The 19,166-nt window shown below is 43.3% G+C and overlaps 1 protein-coding gene across 1 annotated transcript; it reads right to left on the bottom strand.

The window, feature by feature from the left end:
- Positions 1-8,283: 8,283 nt before the first annotated feature.
- LOC119456985 (centrosomal AT-AC splicing factor) lies at positions 8,284-19,023 on the bottom strand. The gene is made up of 9 exons (XM_049669166.1): positions 18,751-19,023; positions 18,507-18,676; positions 17,698-17,796; positions 17,539-17,605; positions 16,113-16,178; positions 14,206-14,302; positions 12,627-12,881; positions 8,766-8,898; positions 8,284-8,444 (listed from the first exon to the last, which is right to left on the bottom strand). The coding sequence occupies exons 1-9, from the start codon at positions 18,886-18,888 to the stop codon at positions 8,384-8,386; spliced, it is 1,086 nt and encodes a 361-aa protein (XP_049525123.1). The 5' UTR covers positions 18,889-19,023; the 3' UTR covers positions 8,284-8,383.
- Between the last annotated feature and the right edge of the window lie 143 nt (positions 19,024-19,166).

The raw sequence follows: 19,166 nt of genomic DNA, 5'->3' as shown, positions 1-19,166 counted from the left end.
GTGCCGGCGCCGCTCGCTCGCTCCCTGAAGCTTCGTTTTCTGTCGTTATCGGGAAGCGACCGTTAGCCGGCGCGGGCAGTTTCGTGGCCCGCGCTTGCTATGCGCTTGCGCGCCGCGATATTTCACGACTCGCACCGTTCGTGCATCGTGCTATGGTGCACGAATACTTCAAAAATACGTCCTTTTAATTCGAACAAATTTTCGGGCCCCTTCGAGTTCGTATTATCGAGATTCGACAGTAGTTTTAATTGTTTCGATGATACGAATTTCGGCTAATACGAATATTTTTCGTGATCCCGTGAGATTCGTATCATCGAGCTTTTATTGTAATGGTTCCCTCCACTCCCCAAAAAATGTCAAAAGGAATTACTTCTTTGAAAAGAACGCAACGTTTTTACAGCGGTGCACTCATGCTGGTCTTGAGGATTTTTTTGTTGCAGTATTTCAAATTGCTGGATGGCCGTAGTCGAGCCAGCAAAAATAAATAAATAAATAAATAAAAATACAAGACTAAAGCTGTTACCACAGGTGTCAGGGAACAGTGAGAGTCACTACTGTATCGTATTGCGCAGAATAAGGTTGAAAAATATTGTATATGAAAATTAAAGAAAAACCATTGTAGCATAAAAAGAAACATAATAGAATTGTAGCCTCTCCCTTGTAACCAGTGCACTTGTAATGTCCTTCTGGATCTTGCCAATGTTTCCTGTGCTGTCGGCCCCTACTGCAAGATAAGCCGACTACCTCAGTGAGAGATAAACTGTTGTAAAGTCAAGCACATTTATAACAAAGCACCTGGGACCTACAAAATATTTTGTCATACAGGTCATTTCATTGTAAGGACACATACACAGTGAAAGTTGCAAATTTTCTTTAATGCACTTCTCCGAATGAAACATATGACAGCAGCTGACCTTATGGCATCAAGGTTAAAGGCATGTTCCGCATCTCTATTGTAGTGTTGACCAGCGTTCCCTGCAGCCGCTGACCTTATGGCATTCAGATTGACGGCTTGTTCCGCATCTCTGTTACAGTAAAACCTCCGTTACAAGAGACACTCAAGAGACCCGGGAAACATGTCTCTTCAAGGTCTCTTGTAACCAAAAATTGTAAAAACACCGGAGAGTCGGACTAGATCACTTTATTATACGTCGGCATTAAAGTGTGTTTTAACACATCTACAGGAAATTGCTCAGTATGGCTTAAAAAATCCATTCATAGTAGGTAGTTTATTTTTTAGTGACTGCAGATTGTATTGGCTTCCTTCCCAACTTCTGGAGGTAAAGCACTTCACTTTGCAAACCTTCCTGTTGCTCACAATACCTTTGAAGTGCTCTTAGATGCTCGTCAGCCTCAAGTGTCGATGCTTTCTGCCCTAATGACAAAAAGTATAATAACAAAGTTCGGTGCAATTTGTAGTCGCAACCTTGCGAGAAATGACATTCGGCTGGGGAACAGAAAAGAATCGAGCCAAGGGAATGAAAAGTGCAGCGCATACCGGTTGGTATGACGTCGGCCGCGTTGCATGAGCGTGTCTGGGTTGTGTCTTCTAAATAGTGAAGAATTTACTCTAGGAACCTAAAAAAGTTGTCCTTAGTAACCGAGTGTCTCTTGTAACCATGTCTCTTGCATGCAATGTAGTTAACATGGCAAACATAAGAAAACCAACCAAACCATTTTCAAATGTCTCTTGTAACCATGTCTCTAGTAACGAGATTTTACTGTAGGGTGTTGACCGGCGTTCCCTATGTGTCCAGCAGCTCGGTGCTGGTTGCGGAGCACGTTTGTAATTAAGCAACAAATTGCTAATAGAGGATGCCTAGATTCCTTCGTTGTAGTGGTACTCGTTGTAAAGGCATTCACAATAGATATGAAAAATAGCGATTCAGCTGGGACACAGAATATTCCATTATACATCTGATATCATTGTAGAGGCGCTTGTTGTAAAGGCTTTTACTGTATACCCGTCATCATTTAAACAGTCACCGAAGCTAGTGAACGTAGGTTCAAGTGTTGCTGCCAGACAGCAGATGCCTGAATGCAGAGCCATTCTTTTTTCCTGTAGTGTAACATTTCTGCCTTGTTATTGTACTGCAGGTAATATGTATAAATTCGCTGTCAAGTGGTTAGGTGGTGGGGCAAGTATAGCTTAAGTTAAAGCTTTTCCCCCCTCTTTTCCTACTTCTAAAACTGTGATCACAGTTTGTATGATGTCTGCGGAGGGCCAAATACAAAAGGCTGTCCACCTCACTTCCTCGCCACCTCAGCACATTTCTTCCAGGAATCGCTCGATTAATATAAGGGTTCAATGTGCTGCTCGGCCCAATTCCAAAACTATCTTTGTGATACTAACCAAAGTTAATAACCACGACAGGTTGCTAGGGCCCTGAAGACAGAAACAAGTGGAAAGAAGGAATAATTATCTCTTCAGATTCATCTGTTTGCGAGTGCCCCCGAATGCAATCCAAATGCACCCAGTGTGGGCACTGGCAAATGTGCTGTGGCCCAGAAATTCACTGACATGACAATGTGTTTTCCTCACCGATTCTGTATGCATACTATAAAAATAAAAATGAAATGTCCCTTTGATCAAACTCACAACATGAAATTCCTTTGCTAAATTAGAAGGACTCACGGCCCTTTCTGGAAGCATCCTAGAAAAATTGAAAAGGTCTGTTACATAGAAAACATTTGAGGAAAATTGAGGTTTAAATGCATGTGTGCTCACTTCAAACTTAGAAATCGAATGTTTGTACGCACTTAAGGGCCACATTAAGCAACATATAGAGCAAAGGATGGGTTTGGGCTGAAGCGACTTGGCTTCTTGGTTGCTTTTGGAAGTAGTCTTCACCAAAAACAGGCAAATAAAAGCCATTGTTGTAGGAACGAAATATTATTTATGGATTGAAACTTTGTAATAAGACGAATAAGAAATTTAGTCTATGAAAGTCTTTCCACAAGCTTGACAACAGTGGCAATCACCCTCGAGCATTGGACGGTTAACCTTGGCCCCAGCGAGGTGCAGAGAACACGCACGTGCCACGCTGGCCTGCAGCAGACGCCCTCTTGATCTTAAGTGCTATTGACTTATCAAGCCTTGGCTATGCATGCTCCAAGGTGTGAAGGGCACCACATGACCAATTTTCCATCGTCACAGCTGTAGCGTCAAGTCACAGCGGTTGTGTTTAGATCTTTGTGGCAATCAAGATTTTGGTAATCCCCACAGCGCTTATCTGAAAGCTCAGTCACATCCAAGCTCGGCCTAATAAAGGGAGGCAATCCTGCATCCCATTCTTGAAGATGAGGACCTAGGCTGGGTTCACGCAAGTACAGAAGGGATTTCATCAAGCCTTGCTTAAAGGGGTCCTGAACCTCCCCCCCTCAGGCTTGGTGAAAAGACGCTGTTGTGAACGTCCCAGCCAAATTATGCAGGCGTGCGCAGTGCATGAAGCTCGAAAGCTGAGTGCGATGTCATCTTTTTCTCAAATGCTCTCTTTTCAATAGAAGTCTGCTCCTCCCTCTTTTCGGGCTACTTTATTTCGTAATGTAGCAGACTCCCTATGCGTGGCTGCTATTGGTCAATAGCTGACATCAATCAAGAAGCGTGTTTAAATCAGTGTGCTTCTTCCTACTGTTACTGTGTATATTCATTGACTCAATTTAATAAACAGGCTAAAGTAGGTGAAGCATATACGTACTTGCTAATTATGACAAGAATTACGTACCTCCGGAAGAAGCTGTCTATTGTTTACTCACACTCAGCCGTGGTTGCCTGCGAAGGAATTAAACTTAGGCCACCCTACTTATTGGTGTTGCAGCCAGTTGGGTCTCGCTAATTTCGACTAATTTTGAACACTCAACTAGCTTCGAACCATGCGAAACTCAAGGTCAAACGATACGCACGCTTGCCAGTGCGCGCTCACTCCTGGCCGCTCATGGCTAGATGCCTTGGCAGACTTTGCTTTGTATTGAGCTATTAATAACGCTTCAAAATGCGCATGTTGGATGTGGCTACTATCCGTCGGTCAAGATGGTGCAGGACAAAGCCGATCCACACCACATAGCATGGCCAGACTGGAGCATATGAGCACGAGCACGCACTCAAGCCCTGTCGTGCACAAAGTAAACACTGTGCATACACACTATAGCTGCATGTAGCTATGGTCTGCTACGTGGCATAGATATTGCGGCGGCCACGACGAGTTCGCTGGCTGAGTGCACTGTGGCTCACTGTGGACAAACACGTTGGGTGCGTCATAGGTGCCAAAATCGGAAATAGCAGGGTCTACACGAACATCCTAAAATAAATTTGAACTGCGCGTCATCGTGACGTTCAGTAGGTGAAGCATTGTGGGCAGGCCCCGCTCCGCCGTGCAAGGCATTCAAGGAGGAGCGGAGGCACTGCAAAGGGGCTCATATGCGACCGTTGATTGCCAATAACTCTGCTTCTGGTGAATGCATCAAAGTACTTTTAGTGGCAAAGTATTTCTGAAATGGTCTATTTTAATTTCAAATGCATTTCTCGGCTTCGACAAAAAGTGGTTCAGAGCCTCTTTAATGAAAAGTGTACTCTACAGTCCTATTACACAAGTATACAAAGTCAAAACAAGGACAAGACGCTCATGCTAGTTGTTTCACAGCCAGTACTTCAAGAACTGTTACCCAAGTTATGCCTTGTAGTGCAAGCCTGTGTGCATGCATAGCTACTGTTGTCCAATTATACTGCTGGTGGGCTGAGCCCTAGGCTGGCATTTTTATAACATGTAATTCAAGCTGGGTTGGGTGCAATGCATATGATCTTGGCCACCTAAACTTGAAGGCGCAGGCCCATCACATGCTCGATATAAAGATATAAACCTCAATATAAAGATACAATATTACGAGGGCGAACCAGAAAGTCCTTGCCCCTATGTTTTTTAGCGAAATTACGTCTGTAAATGCGAAGCCAACGTATCCATTCCCAGCGGTGGACCTTTCTTGGACCAGCCCGGCCTTATCTGCCGGTAGCTCTGCAGCACGGTGCTGCTGTCAGTTGTGCTTCACAGGTCCACGGCATACAAGCAATGAAGTGCGATTCGTTTTCCATGGAGCAAGGGACGAACGCCCATCAAAATTCACAGGGAAATGCAGCCCACATATGGGCAAAGGTGTCGCGCTTTGAGAAGTGTGAGGTGGTGGTGTTGCAAGTTCGCAAAAGGCCGTGAAGACTTGCATGACAATGAGAGTACGGGGAGGCCGCGTGTGAATGAATTCTACCACGGGGGCATCTCAAATTTAGTGCTGCGATGGGACAAATGTCTGAACCAGTATGGGGACTATGTGAAAAAATAGTGTAAGGTACGTAGAATAGTACGCATATTCGTAATTACCTGTACGTACCTTACTTTGGCTAATAAAAAATATGGCTAAGGCTTTCTGATTCGCCCTCGTACAAAGTAAACCTAAAATTTTTCTCACAGATATTAGCATGCAATGAACATATGCCCATAATAAATATCAGGAGTATGAAAATATTTGACTTTAGAATAAGGAATTGAATTTGTCCTATTCGATTTGGTCAATGTTTGAAAACCTGAATGTTTTTCGAAGTCTGAATACTTTTGTTGTCTACCATACATGTTCAAACATGAAGTTGAAGTAAAAATGCGACATGTTTCATCCAATCCGCAGTGGACATAACATACTACCATATTTATTCGAATATAAGGTGAGGCGTTTTCCCAGAATCTTCAGCCTTGATGTAACCCTCCCCCCCCTCCCGCTTTATACACGAATTTTGCCTTGTGTGGCTTCACGGCAGCGCAAATTTCACTGTATGGTGTCGCTTCACGGCAGCGCGGCTTTCGCCTTATAGTGTGGCTTTAAAGCAGCACGCACCGCAGTGTTATGAAGCCACACTATAAGGCGATATTCGCGCTGCCGTGAAGCAACACCTTAAGGCAAAAATTCACATATAACCTGGACTCCATGTGTTGGAGCTCCCTTCCCCCATATTTCATGGCTGCCAGTTTGGCGCTTTGGCTGCGTTAGTAATTCAGTATTTTGGGCAATCCCTGCCGAGTCTGAATAATCCATCGGCTACTCTATATCGTCTTATAATAGTGTGCATACTTCAGTTTTTTTTTTCTTCGGTCCTCCAACTGGCACGCTCGCCTTATAATCATGACTGCCTTATAATCGAATAAATAAGGTAAATATAAAGCATGCTGTGTTGCTCAGACAGCTGGACTCTTTCGACTAAACAAAATCACTCGCATTATGCAATGTTTAGACATGACATTCTGCAGTGGGTATTGTTTGGTGCTATTTATAGATGCAGCCCCTGTGTCCTCTCACTAGATTAAATAAAAATACATTTCATTGCAGTATAATTGATACCAGAATGTGAAAATTGTCTGATATTAATGGTGAAAGGCGGTACATTTGCAAACTATTCGAAAAACATTCGATATTGATATTGTTTCGCTCCAGTGAAATTAGGAAATTTGCAGGTGCAAGTTGGAATCAGCTAGCGCAAGACTAGGTTGATTAGAGATCGCAGGGTGAGGCCATCATCCTGCAGTGCACATAAAAATAGCCGATGATGACGATACTTTGATAAAATACTAGTGGCGGCACCTGCTGCAACCATTCGAACTAGAGAAAAGGGGCTTCCTTCTTGCTCTGCCAACACTGTGGACGGCATGCATTTCTGATAGTCTCGAAGGTTACACAGATATTATAAGGCTGGCTTTTTAAACTTTACATGATAAAACATGACTCTGTGTGCAATGAAGAGCACCGAGTTTACAAACATACTGCTTAGTTGTGCCTAATATTTCCTCTGTGCTTTTAATAAAGCATGCTATAATAATGTGCACTGGTATGGCAGAAGCATTCTAATGGCAGAAGCATTCTAATGGTGTGAATACCAAAATGTGAAAATTGTCGGATACAGTGTAGACCGCTTATAACGTAAGTCGCCGGAGTCGCGAATATCTGCACTATAAGCGGTACCGCACTATAACCAAAACAACGATTTTCAACCCCTGCACGTAGGCAAAACATGTAGACCAAGCATGTAGACACGCTAATTTGTACTATCGCGCGCACATCGCGATTACGTTTTCGCCAGTGAGCTGGCAAAAACATAATCGCGATGTAGCCGGTGCTTTTCAAGCTCGACAGCTTTGCACCGAGTCAAAACGAGACAACTGTTTGCCGCAACCGCTGCGGAAAAAACCGTGACCGCTATCGACGCGATTATGAACGGCAACTTTGCGGTGCTGAAGGCACGTGCCCGACGCACGCACCAAGTCTGGACGAATTAACTATCATTCGCTGCAACAAATGCAGTCGAAACCGCGGTCGCTATCTATGCGATCATCGATGGCGACTACGCAGTTTTTTAGGCACGCGGCCGACGCGCGTACCGAGTAAAAACGAAACTACTGATCGCCGCAACCGCTGCAGAGAAAACTGCGGCTGCTATCGATGCGATCGTGGATGAGGACTACACAGTTACGAAAGCCCGCGGCCAACGTGGTGTTATACGCGGCGGTAAACGCAAGAATACGGGTTTTAAAGACACAAATAGGCTTGAAGCGTTCCGGCGTTGCTGTCATTTACGTACGATTTCAACTGATAGCTCTGGCGATGCGGACTCCGCCGCTTCGTTTCGGTTGGACGCTAGCGCTGTTCTTGCTTTTTTGCGTCGCACATTTGCGGCGCTCCTCGCTCACCGAGCTCCGAAAGTAGTCTGGATTAACCGATGTGCCGCCAAATAAGTCTGAATTAACGAGTTTGATTGCATTGAATTATGCATACGCCGGCCGGCAGCACGCACCTTGTTGAGCAGCGTGCTCGCTGCCGCCCTTGTCGGCGAGATTTTCTCGCGGAAGCCGCATTATAACCGGTATTTCGTCTCACGCGGCTGCACTGTAAGCGGTATGCGTATACATGGAGTGCTATGGGAAAATTAACGGGAGTCTGAAAAGACCGTACCATATCCGGTCCTGCACTATAAGCGGTTACGTTATAAGTGGTCTATACTGTATTAATGGCGAGAAGGCGGTACTATATTTGCAAACTATTAGAAAAACATTCGATCTATCCAATTGAATTCGCTTCTGGCACTATTCGATTTGTATTCAATTCAGTCTCGAAAAGTACTATTTGCACACCCCTAATAAATATTGCATATAACAAAGGTATTTTTATGTTGGATGCGACCTCATTATGAGGTTAAATTGTATTCCCTTATGTTAGGCACTCCAGTGACACCACACCCCATGCAAATGAAAAAGAAATTGCTGCAAGCTTCAGACATTATATACCATTTATTATTTACAAAAAGCAGTGACAGCATTGTGCCCATTAAGACAAGTATTTGTGCGGGCGAAGTTTAACTTTCCTTTGGGTTCTTCCACTTCCTCGCAGTCTTTTCTTCTTTTCGGTATTGACTCCTGAAGAAATATAAGATGTAGCATTTAGTATACAAATTTTGCACCGTGCCTGACATACAGTATTACGTGGAATTACAGGAATGTCATACTTCCAAGTCACAACTCTAAACTATTTATTAGTTTCAGTGACAGCTGAGTGATGTATGTCACTAGCACCTGTCACACCTCCAATTCAATGATCTAACACATTTACTCACAGTTTCGATAGCAAAGGACAGACTTTCCTGCTGGACTTAAGGTTCTTAAGTTTAATGGAGATACTACAGGTCACAAAGATGGCAAAAAATGGCAAATCCAAAGATGGCAAAATCCAAAGCTTACCTAGACTGCCACCTTCTACCAAAGTTCCACACACGCCCAAATGATGGAAGCCACTCTTCTGATGTCTCCGAAAAGTGGTCGAAATTTGCCCCAACACGGTTTGGGTTGAGCTTCTTCCGCTTCTCCAGGAACACTAAAGGAACAAACATATAGAAACCCCATTACACCTTTCTCTTCACATACGTCACAGCTGCCCTCTTCAGATCTACAAGCACAGTAAAATTATTTTCACATGCCATGTGAAAAAATGAAGTTTAGCAGAACTTGTTGCTCGGCGAGTTCATACAACTTAATTACAGCGTGACCTTCAGTTGGTTGTGGCGCTTCATTTGACTGTTTACTTTCTTTACAAGCAATATAGGTTGCATGTGAATGCATTTGAACTCTTCACGCTGTGTTCATGTGACAAAACTTACACTGTGCTTAAAGATATGAGGAGGCAGCAGGCAACTGTGCCATATCTCATACCTGTATGATAGTCTGCATAAAAATCTTGATGTCGTGATAACACACAAGTTAATGCTGCCTAAAGTTGCTGTAGTCGGGTGAAGTTTATTTTCAGTACTTAATTAACATTTATTTAACAGCAAATGTTGGTTAATAAGGAAGAAAATAAAGGGCAACATTCACACTTTCGGATTTCGCGCCTTAGCTGCACTGCCAGTATGTTAGCACAGTCACTTATAACAATACCGGTTTTAACAATATATTGATATAACAATGATCAGCCAATGCATTGTCAACTTTTGTATGTGCTCTACGGTAAAATAAACCACTTAATAGAATGCTCCCCATGCTGCATTATCTGTTATAACAATTACATCTGGCTACGAGGTGTGCTCTGAAAGAAAAAAGAATGCAAAACCAACGGAAAAAGAAAAAAAGACTGCGAGCACCTTTGCTACACCAACCTTCTGCCTATGCTTTTTTAATGCAACCCGGTTATAACAATTATTGGTTATAACAATGGGATTTTCTTGGCACTTCAATATTGCTATTGCGTCTGTGCCACTGAGCTACACCGAGGTCGTGGCACCACCGCAACAGGCTCCGGCGCCAGCACCGCTCAGCTACGCTGAAGTCGTCGCGAGGCCCCGCCCACTCTCTGCTCATGTGCCCCTTACTTATGCCGACGTCGTGGCTAGGCCTCCTGTGCAGCCCTATCACCAGCCGCTTCATACAGGGCGTGCTCCGACGTGGTGCTCCGATCGCGCGTTGCGCCGTCAAGCTCACCATTTCGCCATTCGCGACGACCTGCTTCACCGGCGCAATTACAGCTCCGACTGGCCGCCAGTGGTTGTTAGTAGTGCCTCGCAGCCTGCGTTCCGAAATATGCGCAGCTTTCCACGCCGATCCCCAGTGTGCCCACTCTGGCATTTTCAAGACTTACCAGCGCCTTCAACAGCGGTACTACTGGCGAGGGATGTACAGCTACGTTCAAAAGTTCGTACGCTCTTGTCCCGATTGCCAGCGCCGGAAATCTTCACCCCGCCTCTCGCCAGCTGGGCTGCAGCCTTTACCTTGCCCCACCCGGCCCTTTGGGTGCGTCGGTATCGATTTGTACGGGCCCCTTCCCATGACATCGGCTGGAAACCGCTGGGCCATTGTGGCAGTTGACTACCTTACGCGATACGCTGAAACTGCGGCGCTTCCGGCAGCTACTGCGCGCGACGTTGCCTTCTTCCTGCTTCGTCGATTCATCCTGCGTCATGGGCCACCCCAGGAGCTGCTCAGTGACCGCGGACGTGTCTTCCTCTCTGAAGTAGTTGAAGCTGTTCTCAAAGAGTGCCACGTTGTTCATCGCACAACAACGACTTACCATCCTCAAACTAATGGACTCACGGAACGATTCAACCGTACGCTCGGCGACATGCTCTCAATGTATGTCTCCTCCGACCACACGAACTGGGACGCCATTCTGCCCTTCGTCACCTACGTGTACAATACTGTTACGCAGAGCACTACTGGGTTTTCGCCATATTTCTTATTGTACGGCCGGCACCCATCGCACACCATCGACACAATGCTACCATACCGGCCCGACGCATCTGAATGTGCGCCCATTTCTGATACGGTGAGACATACCGAAGAGTGCCGCGACCTCGCCCGGGCCTTTACCTCCAATGACCAAGAGTGCCAGAAGAACACTCGCGGTGATACCACCTCTGCGCCCACCTTTCTTCCTGGAGCGCTTGTATGGCTCTCAGTTCCTTCCGCTGCACCTGGTCTGTCTTCCAAGTTAACGCCCAAGTATGAAGGTCCCTACCGCATCGTCGAGCGTGCATCACCCGTCAACTATGTGATTGAGCCCGTTGAACCATCTTCGGCCATGCGCCGTCGCGGACGCGACATTGTCAACATCGAGCGCCTCAAGCGGTATTACGATCCACTAATAGTGACGAACTGTTAGGTCGCCGGACGGCTCCCTTTTTCGTCCCTGGGGTAATTGTAGTGAAGAAGAGGGACGATGCAGTGGGGCATCCTTACCAGAGCTGTCTAGTGGGTCAAGCTCTCCAGCTAGCGCATTGCTCGGACTACGCCGCTCGCGCCCGAAGTTCCCTGAGCTGATCCAACGGTCGGCTCTAACGGTTGCGTGCAATAAACGCCTTTACACTATAAGTGGGTTTGACTGTATGCATCATAGACATCATTGCATGTTTGGACCATTTTTGTTCCAAGATCTTGAACCTTACTAGGTTAGTAAATGGTTACTTTAGAATGGAATGAAATCCTTGTTTATCAATAAACAATTGATAGAGCAGACGTCCGGTTTTTCAGACACGGATTAGTGCTATTTTGTAGTGGCTTGCAGGAATTACCAAGCATGTGAGTATGCGTGTGACGCTTAGTGAAACTTTTTTCCAAATTTTCGCACTCCAAAGTGGGGGTGCCGGCCTCACATGAGGGTGTGCCTTACACGAGTAATTAAGGTATGTATCACGCACATGCAAGCAAATAAAGTGAAGTTGTCAGAGCCCTTACGAGTCTTACATAGTCCCTTTGTCCATGTCTTTCGCAGTGCTTTACCATTTCCAATGTCGAACCAACTGGCCCAAGCTTCCATTGTGGTCAACTTATAACCTTTACTTTAGAGCTACTACAGCTTTAAAGTAACAACCAATGGCAATGACTGCTGGGAACACCATCAATGCAGCTCAAACAACCCTAAAATCAACTATATTACCTTAAAAAATCTTGCCATTGTTTCATAATCACAGTCACTCTATAACTAGCTCACATAAACAAAAACACTTATCTGGAATTTGGCATACAACGTTGCAAAATACTATTGACTTCGTGCTTTTAAATCTGGCTGCATTTTTACATTCTACAGCATCAGGCAATATTGGGCAATATCGAAAACAATCGGTAAAAACGTCATCAACATTTTGAGTGGTGAGGACAAGCCCATAGAACCCACCACTGTGAGAAGAATGAACAAGTTGTGAACCGATGCCTTAGCCAAACTGGCCAACATCAAGATATGTTGTCACTATATGACCAAATGAAATGTCAGCACAGCCTGTTTGATGCACTTTACACCAGCTTCACTCATTTTCTATCCATGTGGAAATACAACATATGAAGGCATTAAAATAAATTCAAAAATAAACTCTGGGGTTTTATGTGCCAAAACCACGATCTGATTATGAGGCACACCGTAGTGGGGGATTCTATTAATTTTTACCACCTAGGGTTCTTTAATGTGCACCTAAATCTAAGTAAATGGGCGTTATTGCATTCCACCCCCACTGGAATGAGCCACCGCAGCCAGGCTCGAACTCACAACCTCAAGCACAGCAGCGCTAGGCCATAGCCACATGGCGTTTAACATGAAAATACTATGAAGTGTCTCCATACAATGTTTCTGGAAGTCCTCCATGGTGGGTCCAATGGGAGCCTTGGAAACCTCTCCAATGCATGGACGCTTGGCCATGGTTGCCTCCTCTTCATCTTCCTCCTCACTGTCTTCACACAGCCAGGGAGGCTTTGCTCCAGTGTGGATATTTCCCTTCATCCCCTGTGGTATGGCTCGCTTTAAACGTAGCGTAGAAGAAAAGCAAGAATTTGCAATGGATGCACTTTCGCAGAACACGATGCGATGATATAATAATGCCACACATGATTATACATTGCTTATAATGACCTGCCACTTCGGTATTAACAGCTTTTCCATTAGCTGTCAGAAAAAAAAAAAAGACATGCATGTGATGATGGGATCACAGCCTCATACCGAAATATAAAAATGAGCTTTCTTTCTAGAAATGCTGTTTGTCAGTAATGCAGTGCAAAATGAGGTAATACAGTATATAAAGAGAGACAGAGAAATAGACATAATTGTTTGTGGGGCTCTCTTCTGTGCAGAAAATTGTTCCAGGCTACTATGGTAGGGATCTGTTGTTTGCAGTCATCTGCATAAACTATGTGCAGAATTTTTTTTTTGCTAGGGTTATAATTTGCTGTTAGAATTTATACAGGGTAAGGTGATATGGGCAAAAATAAAGTTGCTTTCAAGCCAAACCAGAATGTGGCTGCTAAACCCAGCAATTGAACAGGCAGCAGAATGCTACAGCTGCACAGCCGTTGTGTCAGGTGTATCCCTCAAAGTGACCCACTCAGACAAAAAATTTGCGCTAGGGGCTAGCTGTTATGGCTTAGACATAAGGTAGAGTGACACAAAAAGGCAACACACGGACAGGAGTTGCACTTAGAACACAGAAAAAACAGGAAATTCGGATACCATACTCCGTTTTAGACATAGCAGGCAATGTTATAAAAGATGGAGAGTTCTCTCCCTGCTGGCATTTGCAACCAAAAAATAGTGTGTCACATATGAAAGAAAGATATAAGTATATGCGCCATGTTTTTGATGCAACATTAAGTGTTGTACATTTATGTCATGAAATATGGCATACTTATTACATAGAGGGCGTCACAGGTCTGAACCTATTTACCGCCAAGCAAGTGGAGTGATGCCACCAGCCACAAAGCACCATTAGCGCTCTTGACCAAAACATAGTAAGTTCTGTACTGGAAGCACAAGGGTGCACAAACACACAACTTGGCATAATGTTAAGTCCACAAATTGTAGTTGTAATATATGAAATAGTTATTCTGCAGAAGGCTTTGCAAATTATTAACTACACTGTGAAATGCACAGAGCGAGGACTTCTATAACCACACTACTTGCTTACCCACCGCAGCATTGCCTGCTAAGTACAAAATGCAGCATAGTTGTGGTGGGCTAGACACAGTACAGCAGCTCAAGGAGACCCACCACAAGCAGCAGCTACTACACAGACAGGAACACCCCCTCTGCCTGTCGCATTTGTGTCCTATGTCTTATTGCACTACTTTATGTCTTGTCTGATGCATAGATAATATGGCCCCTGCCCTAGCACAAGTGCTGTCAAAGGAAGAGCAATGTTACAAGACTGACCTGTACACTCGATGATGAACTGCCATTTAGTGATGACCAGCTGCTGCAGCCAGGCTGGGGCTTGGGGACCAGCGTGTTCGCTAACCGCTGAAGAGTACTGTTGTTTGGACATTCAGGATTCACAGCACATTGAGAGCGTAAGCATTTGAACAAAGCACAGAAACATTCTCTGGTGATACTCAAACTGATAGGGATTTGCAGTCCTAGCGCCAATTTGCATACAAGGTTTTACATTGTTCGATACTTCCTAAAGAAATCTTTTATTCAAAAAAAGAAAATAGTTTGATGTACTGATCCACCGGGATATGTGAATAGTATTTGAAACTTTCGAATAACGAATCAAATATTGCCCTATTCGATTCGGTCTTTGAACTGTGTAGACACTTTAGTACACACAAATGTTCTTAAAATAGTTTTGAAATCCTTCAAATTGCCAACTGTGCGTGATAACCCTAAAATTGGAGCAAAAGTGCAACACATTTTATCCTCGTGGCTATATTAGGCATAAAACACGAGAAGTTACACAGAGGAGCACACTAAATTGCTCAGCGAGCCAGGCTTTTCGGCCTGAATCACTATCATCTGCACTCACCAATGAGTCCTGAGTATGTGAATAAACTGCTTATTTGCTTCTAGTGTTCCATTTCTGCTTTCAATAAACAACACTTCATGATGTGCGATGTGATGACAGAAACTTGTTAATGTTGTGAATATACTAGATTGTGAAGATCATTTAAAATGTATTAGAGGTGAAAATGGCTGTTTATTGTTTTAAAGGTATTCAACATTCGATTCGTATTCACTTTTGGCACTATTCGAAACTTGGTGTTAAAAATTGTTATTCACACATGCCTACTGAACATGAGCCTAATTTTAGCCAGCCGATCAATGACCAGGATGCAAACAGTGCTAAGGGCGGTATGTACAGGAGTAATGAGAAATGGCAGGCACCATCAGCTAAATTCCTCGAAAAAAAGCCAAAGGTGACAAATGTGGCATTCAGGATAATGTTTGTCTTAGGTACAATCGTTATCCCTTCTTGCCAGTTGCCTCGAAATAATGCAAGTGCCAGAACAACTTTTTAAAGCTACCCTTTCTGGTTGGCTTGTTAAATAGCCTACAATATTTTTAATTCAATCTGAACCCACTTAATTCAAACTGCTTTCAGTCGACTCAAGTTCTTCATTTTCTTGGGTCCCAGCAATGCGGTAGCCAAAAAGCAGGTAACAAAGGGACAACCATAAAGCATGAATGTTTATAACATGCCTGTTTATAGGCATATTTCACGAGTGCATGCGAAGGAACTCTTCTCTTACCTCCTATTTTGCAAAGTATTATGTTGATACATGATGGGGTGGTGGGAGGTAAAAAGTCATTTGGGTATATATCTCCTTATAACAACTCTTAAGATGTCTCCTACAGCTTGCTCGTGTTCTTCATTCATGCTTCTGTTCGTATGTCGCCAATGGATCATTCAAACTTCTTATACTTCAAACAAAAACTTACGGTCTCTGATATTTTAAACTAACGCTGCTTGACTGTACTTTGTCAGCCAGCACTACCATTAAAAGCACCCTTGCTAAGCTGCTATTAGCTACCTTGTCATACCAAATGTGGTTTCTTTAGGGGAGCACTCAGCAACACAACAATAATTTATTACTTTTGAAGGTGCACAAGAGAATACAGATGTAAATACTGCTCATTTTGCTTCAAGGTTTACAATTTATGTCACAATAAATGTGTGAGAAAAGAATCCTTATACCAGGTACACAAGTTACCATAATTATTTTTTCCCGTCCCTTTGTTCTGCTAATTAACCTAAGCTCTGAGCATATTAATAAAGACAATTCAAGCAACACACATATAGAAATGCTACACAATGTGGATACGTTTCATCCAGAACAAACCTCGAGGCGTGCTTTCTTCACAATATCTTCTCTCTGCTTGTTGGCTTTAAGGATGGCAGAAACACTCTAAAGGGGAAAAAAGAAAGAGGATGAGTTACGACCATGTTACTGCTAATATTGCTCCATTTTGCACAGAGTGCTTGTAAAATATTACAAATTTGTTCACCTATTAATATCAGGGAAGCTTGTTACTAACAGCATTTTCATGATAATGCACTATCATGGACAAACTAAATGCCAAGAGGATAATTCCAGGATGGGCAGATGCAGTTCTGTTGAAGGATCTCAGATTTCGGCAAAACTCATATTACTCTACAAAGAATGGTGTATAGCATCTTTACATTCTAATCAAGCTTAGTGATTAAATCTTAAGATCAAGTGAACATTTTTTTATTGGGTGCCATCGTTCAAATTATCCCAGTGAGGTCTCATTTTTTTCTTCAACGAACATAGCAAAAGTGTAAATATATATATATATATATATATATATATATATATATATATATACATATAAAACAAAAAGACACATCTTGACCATCAGCTGGGGAACCAGGCCATTCCAGAGGTGCAGCCGTGTATGCCAGAGATGGCAAACCAAGTTTCCTGCTATGCCAGAAGGCCTACCATGTAAAGTTTCATAAATCACAAATTCCAATATGAAGGCCTTGCTCTCACCTATACATTAATATAGAATAGTTGCCTCATAATGACTGTGTCACCTATAAGCTGAGTGCCCTTAAACAATTCAAAATGTTCACCCTCCATGCCTCAGCTTCCCCTGTGCACCTACTTGGTGACACATACTGTGCAAAATCTGAGTGAGCTATTGCTCGAAGAACACTTTTTACATGTTCACATGTTCAGCTACTGTGAACATGTGAAACAGTTACATGTGAAACAGTTACCTGTTTCACATGTTCAGCTACTATAACACTGATTTCTGCAAATGCGAACTTCGCATTGCTGCTTCACACGCACTGATCGCAGCAGCTGCGATTTCCACACTTGTGAGCACCCAGTGGAAGACTGAATTATTCTCAATGTTGACCTAGCTGCTTTAGCAAAAACAAAGTAAAACAAATTAGAAACTCTTCACATGAAATGTTTTTTATGTTTGAGCTCGTTACTCTATCAAAAAAAAAATTGAGCAAGCAGGCCAAGGCAACATGCCTAGTTATCTGCATTGTTATTGGTTCCCCATCTATGCAGCATTATGATTTTGCAGCAAAGTTTAGCATGCCGAACACAGAAAAATTCAACATACGAAGGCGTTGACAACACATGTGCCCCACCTGCAAATTTGCAAGTGCGAAATCACAAGCAAGATCGCACCATATGAAACAGGCTTCAAGCTAGCAAGTGCATCTAAAAAATCAGGCTGCCTAATCTAGATGGAGGGGCAAGCCAAGTGAACCACTTCTCTCACCTTTTGATGCAGCCTTTCCATTTTCTCAAGGTAGGCCTTCTCTGCAGCATTAATAAGTGGCTCGGCTCTGTAAAAGAGCATGGCTATTGTATAATGTGCTGTGCATATACGCACAATAAAAAAAAAAGGTAACTTTTCTATGTGGGCTAAAGAACATACTTCGAAACTATGGCACTGTTGATTATGTACAGCTTAACTGATGCCTTGCTGATTTTGTTCTTCCAGAAGAAAGACTTGCAGGCTGCTTCATGGGCTGGCCTGGAAAGAGAAATTCTGGTTAACTTGCTGCTGGCAATTGTAACTCTAATGTTCACAAGGATATTTTGATGCATATTGCATGACAAGTACCCCACAAAAAATTTATTGAAGAAAATTTAAGAAGCAAAAAAAAAAAAAAAAAGACAGGTAAGAATGGTAAATCTTATAAGAATGCAACAAGACACACTGAATGAACTACACATTTTCTCTCTGGATTATCATCTGCATCACATGCCACAGTTGGAATATCTACAACAAAATACAAAGTCGTACTCTGTTCTATGCTAACGCTCGTTAGCAAACACTAAGCTCTCACAAACGATTCGTTGACTCGCCTGCATGCCTTTTGTGACCGGAGAATGCAGGTGGTGGTGTTTCGTAAAAAATTTCGTTAAAACGCGAAACACTGCTTTCACAGTGAAAAAAAAGTTTTGATACTTTCGGTGAAGCTATGACAGTGAACTTTCATGAGGAACTTAACGTACTCGCTCCCATCTGTACTCATCAACTGTCAAATCAACTAAAAAACGCCGGATTTCTTAAGCACACAGGTCACGGGCACAAGGCGTGGCAAATTCCTCGTTGGCGTTACATAATTATCCTCGCACGGGCGCCGTACGTTTTGCACTCAAGTGCAAAAACACTGATAATGCGAAATATCAAAGAAATACTCAGCGCATTAGCATGATAGACGTGATCACGGCACTTACGTTGCGAGGTGCAGGAGAAAGTTGTAGCTGCGAACGCTCAAAGCATCGTCAACATTTCTCCCATGTTTTTCGACCTCCACGGTGCAAAAGTAGCACCAAACTTTAGCCCCATCTTCCCAAAGCAAATCGTGCACTTCGGGTTTTTTCAGGAATTGCTTCGCTTCGTTCACCTAGGACAGAACGATTTTTAAGAGTAGGAAGAAAAAGATCACATATTACGACTACCTTAAACTTCGGCACTTACTTTCTTAAGGTACTTTGCCAACACATTTTTGACGATTTCTTGGTGTTTCTTCGAATATACGTGCTTCTTCCCAACGTTATGACTCACCCTACACAGCTCGCACAGCGTATATTGCATGAAGGATTCTATGGCCGCCATAGTACACGCGTTAGTTACAGACTATAAGAGTTGGGTAGAGTGCTAAGATTAACTTCATGTAGAGCAGAAATAACGAGCGAAACCAACAGCACACAAAACATAAACCACCGCTCTCATCACGCATTCCAGAGCGGCCGGAGAAATTCACTGAAGATGATGATGATACTAAATGTAAACAAATGAGGTCGGTGAGATCAAGTGCGTCTCAAAGTGACCAACGCTTCTAGTAATCAAAAATAATTTTATGCATTTGCAAGCAACTCAGCTAGTTCACTTAT

This window comes from Dermacentor silvarum, chromosome 6, assembly GCF_013339745.2.
Source record: "Dermacentor silvarum isolate Dsil-2018 chromosome 6, BIME_Dsil_1.4, whole genome shotgun sequence".
NCBI lineage: Eukaryota > Metazoa > Arthropoda > Arachnida > Ixodida > Ixodidae > Dermacentor > Dermacentor silvarum.
This window is presented reverse-complemented; position numbering and strand designations above follow the sequence as displayed.